Source organism: Oratosquilla oratoria, chromosome 32, assembly GCF_046742065.1.
Source record: "Oratosquilla oratoria isolate Oo_2021 chromosome 32, ASM4674206v1, whole genome shotgun sequence".
In the NCBI taxonomy this organism is placed as follows: Eukaryota; Metazoa; Arthropoda; class Malacostraca; order Stomatopoda; family Squillidae; genus Oratosquilla; species Oratosquilla oratoria.
This window is the reverse complement of record NC_134808.1, coordinates 42,135,893-42,148,392: the sequence shown is the minus strand read 5'-3', so window position 1 is coordinate 42,148,392 and position 12,500 is coordinate 42,135,893. Positions and strand designations below refer to the sequence as shown.

The 12,500-nt window shown below is 39.0% G+C and overlaps 1 protein-coding gene across 1 annotated transcript in view; it reads left to right on the top strand.

Moving 5' to 3' along the window:
* Positions 1–12,500, top strand: part of LOC143017641 (uncharacterized) — a 31,801-nt gene that overhangs the window by 16,268 nt on the left and 3,033 nt on the right. Inside the window, exons 8-18 of the mRNA XM_076172431.1 lie at positions 699–884; positions 1,583–2,017; positions 2,929–3,035; positions 3,630–3,843; positions 5,306–5,374; positions 6,467–6,570; positions 8,125–8,335; positions 8,943–9,079; positions 11,767–11,962; positions 12,323–12,358; positions 12,465–12,494. Of these exons, the coding sequence (XP_076028546.1) occupies positions 699–884; positions 1,583–2,017; positions 2,929–3,035; positions 3,630–3,843; positions 5,306–5,374; positions 6,467–6,570; positions 8,125–8,335; positions 8,943–9,079; positions 11,767–11,962; positions 12,323–12,358; positions 12,465–12,494 (1,725 nt within the window). The remainder of the gene's footprint in view (positions 1–698; positions 885–1,582; positions 2,018–2,928; positions 3,036–3,629; positions 3,844–5,305; positions 5,375–6,466; positions 6,571–8,124; positions 8,336–8,942; positions 9,080–11,766; positions 11,963–12,322; positions 12,359–12,464; positions 12,495–12,500) is intronic.

The window sequence follows — 12,500 nt, the reverse complement described above, 5'->3', positions numbered from 1 at the left end:
GATAATTATAACTGCCAACTTTGTAATACAGCAAATAGTCTCAACATTTATTTTATATTATTAGTTTATTATCATTATCATCATAATTCATTATCATTATTATTATTCATTTATTTACTTTTTTGCGGGATGGTACTTGGGAGAAAAAATGAAGGGGAGCTTAATAAATGTTCGAATGTCGAGAATTCCTGAAGGAGGGAATGGAATGATAATAGTGGACAACGTGATCTAAAAGGTTACTGCGGTGCTTGACAAATGTATGTGAACCTAAGAACAAACGAGAGACTGGGTGGAGGAAGCATAAGCGAAGATGGGCTGGAACTCCTTAATTGCTTATACGTTTCGACCGACTCGGTCTTCTTCGCTTTTCGGTCTTCGGTCTTCTGCGGCCTTCCGGGCCATCAAGTGCGGCCTTCTGCGGCCTTTGATATATATATCATTTTTTTTAAAAGACCTTGAATATCTTTTAAGTCTGATATCATTATACACCTGAAACTTATAATATACACCACACACATAGGGAGGGGGGTGGAAAACTTACACCGTCCCCTAAAAAGGGATAAAAGAATAATAATAATTTGTTCAGTGCGGCTTCTATGTGGGACCGATGAATTGTAAGGTGGCCTTCATGCACAAAAAGGTTCCCCAGCCCTGGTCTAAACCATTCAGAACCTAAGACCAAATGTTTCCGTTTACAGGAACCTTTGCGGTATTACCAAGGGAGATCGATTCTTCACTGGATGGAGCTAGCATCAACACATCGATAAGCACAGCAATCACCGACTTCATGGCCAGTCCAGACACCACAGAAAACCAAGGGATCTTGAATGCAGCCACAGATCTTGAGGGTCTTCTCTCCAGCGTCAAATCATTGATTGGAGAAGGTATGTGATTGACTCACCGCTTCGGAGGCTACGACGGGACCAATTACGAAAGACTTTGTATCGTGGATTTTAATGAACCGTGACCTTGGTCCAACTCGCTGGTGGGATGGTTTGAACTGTCGTCAACCTCGACCTCCGCCACAAGTGGCGACGGTCTAACATGTATGAGTTGAAATACCTCTTTCCTTGTCCGTCCTCTTAAAACGTTCACTTAAAACGTCCTCTTATACGTTCATTCAATTGTTATTAGATTGCCAGTTTCTTAAAAAAAAAAAAAAAATATATATATATATATATATATATATATATATATATCAATCTTAAATAATCTCTTTCGCATTACTGACAAACTATCGTTTTGCATTTTCAACTGTCGTGCTGATCTCCCGTGCATGACAATACCAAGATATTGTGCAACTTAAAATAAAAACTGCTAAAAAAGTCGACGAACCCTTCATAAAAATAATAACAATAATTACATAAATAACGTTAACTTGGAAAGCGAATTGGCAAAACATTCTTTGGAATATACGGAAAAATGGAGCTGAAGTTTTGCCTGTCTCTCATTTTGTAGACCACAAGAGCGAAGGCCGAGACCCCAAGAGAGACTCAAGTAGCCGGCGGCTCGTATTTATATTATCATTATTATTATTTCACTCAATTTATTTATTAATTTATTATTTTAATTTATTTTCCAGAGGTTGCAGAGTCTCTTGGTCTGTCTGTGACCGACGGAACGACGACCACAGGAACGACAAACTCCGAAACAGAAACCACAGTCTCGACAGCCGACGACACGACTTCGAACACAGACACATCCGATGCTGCGGGCGACACCACTACAACGGGCGACAGCTCTACAACGGGCGACACCACTACAACGGGCGACAGCTCCACAACAGGCGACAGCTCCACAACGGGCGACAGTTCTACAACAGGCGACAGCTCCACAACGGGCGACAGTTCTACAACGGGCGACAGCTCTACAGCGGGCGACAGTTCTACAACGGGCGACAGTTCTACAACGGGCGACAGCTCTACAGCGGGCGACAGCTCTACAGCGGGCGACACAAGCTCAACCAATGGGGAGACCGGATCTGGTGCATCAAATTCTACGGTGGCAGATGACATACGTAAGTACAAATCATTTAAGATTACGTATACATAATCCCACACGTACATCTCATCTATATATCCAAATCCTTCACAAGTACAGTTACTGGCAGAGAGTAATGTAAAGGAGTAACCTTACACTCTTCTTGTCTGCAAAATATTACAAGTCTATAATGAAAAAGTGCGAAGAGTATAGCACTTTTTCACAGTGGTCGGATTATATATATATATATATACCTATACACACATATACATATATAAATACACACACACACACACATATATATATATATATATATACGTGTGTGTGTGTGTGTGTGTGTGTGTGTGTGTGTGTGTGTGTCTGTGTATGTGCTAATAAGAACACGGGTACGTGTGTTCACTTATGCAAAGTAGACCACTTGGAAAAAAACTAACGAAGCAGAGCGCTTTCGTATATTAAATCTTCAGTGCAAGTACTTTTTGCACTGAGGATGTAATATACGAAAGCGCTCTTCTTCGTTAGTTTCTTTTTCAAAGTGGTCTACTTTGCATATTATATATATATATATATATATATATATATATATATATATATGTGTGTGTGTGTGTGTGTGTGTGTGTGTGTGTACATGCGTGTGTGCATGCTTGTGTGTGCGTGCATGCTTGCGTGTGTGTGTGCATGCTTGCGTGTGTGCGTGCATGCTTGCGTGTGTGCGTGCATGCTTGCGTGTGTGCGTGCATGCTTGCGTGTGTGCGTGCATGCGTGTGTGCGTGCATGCATGTGCGTGCATGCGTGTGCGTGCATGCATGTGCGTGCATGCGTGTGCGTGCCTGCGAACGTGTGTGCGTGGGTGTGTATGCGCATTCCTGTAAATGTATAGAAAACTATTAATATAATCATGAATATTTTTTAGGATAAGATTTTTCAAGGACATATTATTATCCACAGGAAGAGTGAATCTCACCGTTCGATATACTCATGTCGACTGGGTCTCCGAATTAAACAATACGAACACTACGCAGTGGAAGGATTTGGCTCAAAATATTGAGACGGCGGTAAGGCATTTAACTCACTCGCCCAGCATGTATACACATGCGTATACGTATTGTGATAAAGTATATGTGTACCTATATACATGTGCGTGTGTGTGTGTGTGTATATATATATATATATATATATATATATATATATATATATATACATGTACCCTTATAAGTATTCGTATATGTATCCTTATATATATCCGTGTATTTATCCATATGTATTTATTATATATGTATACGAGTACGTAGGGGGTTACTAAAATTTAGTACAATTTCGAATTAGAAAAATCATAAAGGTCATGTTTGGGTTTATGTTGAAGAAAATAGTAAACTAAAAAAATTCGTCATATCTAATTATTTGCATACAAGATAATCTGCTCACTTCTTTCGCTGAATATATACACGGAAATATGTACGTGTATATAACGTGCACGTGTGTGTGTGTGTGTGTACATGTCTATGTACGTGCCTGTTTACATATGTATAAATATATGCGTGTTTATGTAGTGTATAAATTCATGTAAACATATAGTGTATATGTATGTGTATATAACTACGTATCTACGCGTCTCGAAAATTATGATGTACAGGGAATTCCATTTACAGCTCACTGCCATATGGATGCCGCTATTTTCACCCATTACCGGGATTAAAGTACTGGGGTTCAGGCCTGGTTCAGTCATTGCTGACCACGAAGTTACCGTCACGAACTACGAAGGCGCTGATGTTGAGCAGTCTGTACAAACTACCTTCGTGGACGCTATAAAGAGCAATGACTCCACAGGTTTGACCGTGGATGAAGCGGAAGTCACGGCCAATGGTACGTGTGGAGACGAGGAATATGCTTTTCCTTTTTATTTATATACATGTACATACAATTTTCTTTTTCTTTTCCTTTGTTTATTTGTCTTTTTTTTTAACTTTCTTTTTAACTTTTTTTTTTTTTTTTTTTTTTTTTTTTACTTTTGTCGTTTTCTTTTCCGTGTCTTTACCTCTTAACTCAGTTATGTCAGGACTTATTCTCACGCTTTCAGTATTGAGGATCTGATAGATCGATCCGAGATTACTCAATTGACTTTCATACAAGAATCTATGAGTGAAAACAATGACTAACATTGGTTAATTTATTTTTAACGTTTGTATCTTTCACTACGACAGTTTGTTGTTATGACTTCTGAAAGAGAATTCTATTCACTTAAACAAAACCTCCTACACTCAGAACTAAATTTTATCGTTTGCAAACTGACATTTCATTTGTAGTAAAACATGAGCTTAGAGACCACACAGCCTATTTTTTTTTTTTTTTTTTTTTTTTGTTAAGTATTTTGAGAGGTACCAGTGAAACCAATGATAATCCCATTAAAAAGGGACGTTTTTGTACACCTAACTGCAAACATATCGAGCGACCGACACTTGAGTGGACGTCAGAGCAAGAGGTTTTTGGAGTATAAGTTCCACCAAATTTAGAATATACATATTGTCGGAACCTAGAAGTAAGGGTAATACACAGGTTCATGATTATGGTCAGTTGTAAGAATGGATCCAAGGAACCTTGTCTAAGAAACATGTATGGAAATCGTATGACAGGTGAAAAAGTAGCAGTAATAGTAGGAATATTTGTAGTAGTAGAAGTATTTGCAGTAGTAGTAGTGGTAGTGGTAGTAGTAGTAGTAGTAGCAGTAGTAGTAGCAGTAGTAGTAGCAGTAGTAGTAGTAGCAGTAGCAGTAGTAGCAGCAGTAGTAGTAGCAGTAGTAGTAGCAGTAGTAGTAGCAGTAGTAGTAGTAGCAGTAGCAGTAGTAGCAGCAGTAGTAGTAGTGGCAGTACTAATAGTAGTAGTAATAGTAGTAGTAATAGTAGTAGTAATAGTAGTAGTCGACCACAGTCATTGACGGGAGAGGGGCCAATGAACTGTGTCTGTGGGAGGCAGATCCTGCTGCTTCCACCACACAGTTCCACGAGGATGGAGGTCGTGTAGTAGTAGAAGCAGCAGTATTACCAATAATGGTAGTCTCGTAAACTATACTCGTACAAACTACCAATTACTATTTCAATTAAATTAGTGAGTATTTTGGAGAACCATCTACTCTCTTAGTGGGTACAGAATCAGCATTAACAATGAGAATCAAATTATATAAACATTAGGCGTAATATATGTCTGTGATAATGTATCAGTATTCACTGTTGTAATAACCAAATAACGGCAATTATTTGTACACGTTTTACTTGTAATGTTGACAGAAATATTATTGTTATTTCGTATATTTTTCTACTTTTCTCTACAGAGTTCATAGATTCAAGTTCAGGCACTGGTGGCAGCGCGTCGAAACCAGTATCTAAAGAATTATATGATGGTAATGTATAATATTAAGAAATTGTAGAGATAGGTATAAGAAGACGAGGAAAGGGAAACAGGAGTTTGAAAGTGCCTTTGTAGGGACTGTAGCCCTTCATTCGACCGGTTTGGACTTACGGTGGTATTCTTAAAAAAAAAAAAAAAAAAATCTGAATGATGAAGATACTATGATCACGCAGGTGCTACCTAAGATTAAAAAATAAATAAATAAATAAATAAAACTCATATATACATATATATCTTAGATAAATCCTGGACAGGAAATATTTATATAAGGAAATATTTTCTTTAAGGATACCACCGTAAGATTCTTACGGTGGTATTCTTAAAAATATTTCCTTGTATAAATCCTTGGAAGGGAAAGATTTATATAAGGAAAGATTTTTTTTAAAGAATATCACCGTAAGATTCTTACGGTGATATTCTTAGAAAAATCTTTCCTTGTATAAATCTTTGGAAGGGAAAGATTTATACAAGGAAAGAATTTTTTAAGAATACCACCGTTAATGTCTTTTTCAAGAATTGCTGAAACTAAGAAAGACATAGATGGAAACCGATCGAGTGAACATACGAATGGAAGAGGCTGCGGGAGACCATAAGGCTTTCAGTAGTGAGTTCCAAGTCCATTACCACCTTTCGTCCCTAACCTTTAAGGTATCTACTCCTCTCTTAAAGCTATCAATTATTTCAGCGCTAACTACATGGTTGCCATGGTTACTATGTCTATTACATCCGTTAACAACTCGTTAAAAGTCACATTCTAAGTCCCCTGTTTCCCTTTCCTCGTCTTTCCGTAATGTACAATGGTGACCTTATGTCTTGAGTTATATAGACCCTGTGACCATTTGTCAAAGAACAAATTTCACTACCGAGCAATCAGTATACAAGTTTACGTATAAAAACACATTACAATAAATAGGATCTTTAAATGAATTCTTACTAAATATAGAATGATTAAATATTTATCTAAACTATTAGGAGCATCGAATATGTTTATTTCATGAAATTGTAAAAGATGCACAGATATTAATGGTTGGGAAAAATGAAGATCAATAATTACTGAAGGCCTTAATGGTGTTTCTTTTTACAGGATATGTGATTTTATACCAATTCACTAAAGAAAGTTCTGATGAAAATGTCTTGAAAAGTTTTCTGAATGATGAAGATACTATGACCATGCAGGTGCTACCTAAGGTAAGACACAAAAAAAATTATAATAATAATAATAAATAAAATAATAAAAATAACATTAATAATAACAATTATAATTATGATTAATAAAAATAGAAACAATAACAAAATATCAATAACAATGACAGCGACAATATGATATAGTGCGCGTTTGTTAACATACATGTACAGAGAAAAAACGTATACACAAATTTACGAGAAAATATATCAAACGTATAATGAACGCACACACACACACACATACACACACACACAGACATGAATACAAGTATACACATACCATCATACGCACACATGCACAAACGCACAAACATATCTTCCCACACACAATCTTCTGTTTATTAGAAAATTTTGTTGTATAATTCTCAACTTTCTCTTTAGCAGAAACCAGTGTAAATCATTTAGCACAATGCTGGTCTTTCGAATCTATATACTAAGGCCCGTGGGAGTGACACTTCTCTCTCTCTCTCTCTCTCTCTCTCTCTCTCTCTCTCTCTCTCTCTCTCACACACACACACACAAATAAATAAAATAAATAATAATAAATAATAATAAAAAAATGAATAAATAAACAAATAAAAATCAATAAATAAAATATTTAATAAATAAAATAAAATAAAATAAAATCATTATAAAATAAAATAAAAAATAAACAAATAAAAAACAAATATAATAATAATAATAATAAGATAAATAAAAATAAATATACAATAATAATAGTAATAACGAAAATAATAATAATATCCATTCCACTCCCACCTACCACCCATGTTTCCCCTTTCATCTTATCTGCTATCTCCTCTTGGATGACTGGTCATCCCTGCTTCCCGCTCACTACTGTCCAGGCCAGAAGCAATGCAAAGTACATCCACAGCAGGGTTACTCATACCGAGATCCCTTCTCCCCGTACCTAGGAGGGAGAGAAGTAGAGTGGTACAGAGAGGGGTGAAAGAGAGAGAGAGAGAGAGAGAGAGAGAGAGAGAGAGATGAAGAGAGAGAGGGAGATGAAGAGAGAGAGGGAGAGGAAGAGAGAGAGGGAAAGGAAGAGAGAGAGGGAAAGGAAGAGAGAGAGGGAGAGGAAGAGAGAGAGGGAGAGGAAGAGAGAGGGAGAGGAAGAGAGAGAGGGAGAGGAAGAGAGAGAGGGAGAGGAAGAGAGAGAGAGAGAGAGGAAGAGAGAGAGAGAGGAAGAGAGAAAGAGGAAGAGAGAGAGAGGAAGAGAGAGGAAGAGAGAGGAAGAGGAGGAGAGAGAGAGAGAGAGAGAGAGGAAGAGAGAGAGGGAGAGGAAGAGAGAGAGGGAGAGGAGGAGAGAGAGGGAGAGGAAGAGAGAGAGAGGGAGAGGAAGAGAGAGAGAGGGAGAGGAAGAGAGAGAGAGGGAGAGGAAGAGAGACAGAAAAAGAGGGAGAAAGAGAGAGAAAGAGAGGAGAGAGGAGAGAGGAGAGGGAGAAGAGAGAGATGAGAGAAAGATGACATAGATAGAGAGAGAACCATCCTCACAGCCCTCCCTTTACTCTCTTTTTTATTTTATTTATTTATTTATTTATTTATTTTTATTATCAGCTTCAAGACAACTTGGACAGCGACGAACAGAAGAAGTTCGTCTCGAAGCCAATCAAATTCTTGCGTTTAGTTCGCGTCACATCAACAACGGCTCGAGCCGACTTTGTGGCCCAATGCGATAGTATGATCAACACAGTGGAGATAGCAGACAGCATGGCCAAGTACCTGGACGTTAATGATATCTTCGGTAGTCCTATAAAGGAATACACAGGTGAGATCACGTGATGATTTGTACTGAATTGGCATTTCTCGAAGAATCTATCAAAATACTTGTATATGCTTCGTCAGGTACTTGATAAAGTACCTGGACGTTAATGATATCTTCGGTAGCCCTATAAAGCAATACACAGGTTAGATCACGGAGTGATTTGTACTGAATTGGCATTTCTCGAAGAGTCTATAAAAAAAAACGAGCATAACCTTCGTCAGGTACTTGATAAAGACAAGCCAAACGTTATACTGATAAAGGGTACGTCCTCAAATGATATTATTTCTTTATTTATTGTGAAAGTAAAATAGAGACTGAGCTAGCCTAGTGCCCTCCGGGAGTTACCAGGTCGTAGTCCAGGTCATTCCTTTTGTATGGTCTGACTGACTCAATGCTATCGTCTTTGCTTCATAATAAGCAGTCGCTAAGGCAAAGGTTCGAGTCCTTGCGGTGGGGCTTATTTCCATTTGTCACAATGAATTTTCACATACACACCGTATATGATCACGTGTATAATAATATAATATAATATATATATATATATATATATATATATATATATAGTATATGCATCCCGAGATGTAAATTCCTTCGTGTATTTGAATTGCAGTGACCAAGCATTTCTACCCGACCCTATACCGCTGGACCTATGTACCCCTCAAGCTCAACGAGCGGATGTTCGTCAATGACATGCGAAGTCGAGATTCCCACTTCTTCGTCACGATCAGAGACTACTTCAAGGTCACGGTAAGGAGCTCGTGGACAAGAGCCTGCGAACGCATGAGCTTTGGATGCAAATTCGGAGAGTAGTGCGGGATTCGAACGCACATAATCTAATGTGTGTATGCATATTATATATATATATATATATATATATATATAATATATATATATATATACATATATATATAATTTGTTTATTCGTTCTAGGTAAGCTTATGGACAAGAAATAGCTAGCAAATGCAAATTCCTAGTTAATTATCTAGAAGTGACTTGCTTGTTATCAATTCAACGTGTCTATATGCAAAACTTTGTTCATATCCTAGTGGTTCCTCAATGCTATATAAATATGTCTGGTATTGGAGTGAGCACGAGTAATCTCCTTAGTATGTGTCAACGTGTAAAACAGCGAACAATAGGCCTTGTTAATACATTCTTAAATTTAGTTATATTTTTTCTGAGGTGAAAGGGGAGCCACAAATTTTTGCTCTGAATGCTACCAGCCAGTATTTCATTAGTTAATAACGCAGGGCCGAAAGAAATTTCTCTTAACATTATATCAATCCTTCTTCGATAAGCAGTCTTCAATGTCCATATACATACCAAAGGCTTTTTCCCCCTACATGGGGGGGGGGGGGTAGCCAAAAAGAAAAGGGCATAGAAATCACTCCCACCCATTCCATTTCCTATATATTCCACTCCCCTCCACCCTCCTCCCTCCCTCTTATCTTGGCACCTTCTGGATGACGGGTCATCCCTGCATCCTGTCCACTGCCCTGCGTCAGAAGCAGTGTCATAAGATACAGCACATCCACAGCAAGGCCGCTTCATAAATTCGGCGACCCTCCCCTCTCCGTCCCCCCATGCAGAAAAGAAGGGGAGAGATCCTTTCGGGCTGCGTAAATTTTTTTTCTCATACATACTTCCTCACCCCCAAGTATCTAAAACTCGCACCCAAGTATCTAAAACTATCCCGTTCCTCCAGTCTTTCACCCTTAATGCTCACTTCTAGTCTGCTGTCACTCTCTCCCCTTGTACATCTCATCACCTTACTTTTGCCCACATTTATCTTCAGCTTCCTTCTTTCACACACCTTCTCAAACTCTGTCACTAACTTCCTCAATCCCTCCTCTGATCCTGCTACAAGCGCAGTGTCGTCAGCAAACAACAACTGGCTCACCTCCCACTTCTCTCTTTTTTATTTAATCATCTCCAACCCCTGACACACTACCCTTGCATTCACCTCTCGCACCACCCCATCCATGTAAAGATTGAACAGCCAAGGCGACATAACACATCCCTGACGAAGTCCTACCTTTATCTCAAACCATTCACTCTCTCCATTTCTAATCCTAACACAAGCTCTACTACTTTCGTAAAAACTCTTGACTGCTCTTAACAGCTTTCCTCCTGTCCCATATATCTGCAGTACCTCCCACAGTGCTTTCCTGTCTACCCTGTCGTAAGCCTTTTCCAGATCCATAAAAGCCAAAAAAACATCCTTACCTTTTCCTATAGCTTTCTCACATATGTCTTACCACAAAAATCTGATCTACACAACCCCTACCTGTCCTAAACCCACACTGTTCCTCACCAATTACTCCCTTTGTTCCTCTCCTAATCCTCTCAATCAAGACCCTCCCATAAGCCTTCCCAACTACAATCAACAAGCTGATCCCTATGAAACTACTTCACTCACACTTGTCCCCCCTTTCCCTTGTAAAGTGGAAATATACAGGCACTCCTTCAGTCCTCCGGCACTCTACCATCTCTTAAACAAACATTAAATAACCTTACCAGCCAGTCCACCATAACTGTACCTCCTTTCTTCAGACATTCTGCATGGCATCCATCCAGACCAGGTGCCTTACCTGCTCTTATCATCTAAACAGCTACTTTCACTTCATCCTTCCCTATTTCTCCTCCATTTTCCTCACTCATCACTCATTTTCTTGGCGTTTCCCACTGCAACTACCTTTCCCTCCCTATCCTCCTTCACATTTAGCAACTCCCTAAAATACTCTGCCCACCTTCCTCTCACTGCCTTCTCTTCCATTATCATCTCTCCATCTGCACCTTTTACCTTTTCTTCTCTACTTGATTCGCCTCCTCTTTCTCTTTTAATTTCCTTCCAAAACATCTTTTTATTGCTTTCAAAATTTTCAGTCATACTCTTACCCCATTTCACATCTGCTCTCCTCTTTGCTTCCTTTATCTTATGCTTAACTTTCCTTCTCTTTACTTTGTACCTCTCATACGATTCCCTCGCTCTAATTTGTAGCCAATCTATGAATGCATGCTTCTTCTCTTCTACACCCTTCTTTGCCTCCTCATCCTACCACTCACTACCCCTCCTTCTATTTCCTCCCGCCCTCCTTGTTCCACACACCATCTTTGCACACCTTATGACTCCCTCCTTTAGCCATCCCCATTCCTCCTCCACTCCTAGTTCTACTCTATCCTTTACTCCCACTCCTCTTTCAGCTTCTTATACTCATTCTCCTTTTTTTTCTCATTTAAGCAGTTCACTCTAAGTACCTCCCTACCTTCTGCCCTTTTCCTCTTTCTCCACCTATTCTCCACTCTCAACTTACCTTGCAGAACATGTACATCCTTAATTCTTCCTACCATACTCCTTGTTAAAGTAGACATTTTCACACACAGCAAAGACGTAACATCACTACCAAAACGAAAACTTTAATCTTGTGCTACAGGTCTTGCCTCTCCTGAAAGCGGAAGAACCATCTGTAGAAGACATTACTGTGAGAGAACTTCGCTACGGAAGCGCTGTGGCCGATGTCGAGGTGCGTACAGACACGACCTCGACCGCGTCGACATATACGAAAGTGTCACAAGGATTGGGACAAATCGATATACCCGAGTTTCCCTTTACAGTGTTGGACTATTCACGTAAGTGTATTTACTGAAACATAGTATCATATCCACACTTAGGGGTATTTGTTGGTGTATGCTCCCTGTGTGTGTGTGTGTGTGTGTGTGTGTGTGTGTGTGTGTGTGTGTGTGTGTGTGTGTGTGTGTGTGTGTGTGCTAGCGTGCGCGTGTATATGCGTGTGTGCATGCGTGTGTACGTGTCTATGTGCATGTTCCCCATTCTCATTCCTGTTTGTGTTCATTCACGTCTCTGCTCGTCTTGGTATCATCTATCTTAATGAACGTGACTGTACTATTACTGAAATTCAAACGCATTTTACAAGATCAATAACTCTACATGTTGGTTAATGTAACTAAAAACGTTTATTTCATTTTCAGGGGCTGAATATGTTTACATACCCTTTGACGACACTGGTAAGAGTCCGAGCTGTATATGTGGCATTAAATTCATGTTAGGAATTCGAATACTAAGACGTTTCTCTCCATGCAAATCTAATATATTTTTTTTATTTATTCACAGATATAGATAAGGACACCGATTCGTCCAAGGGTAAGA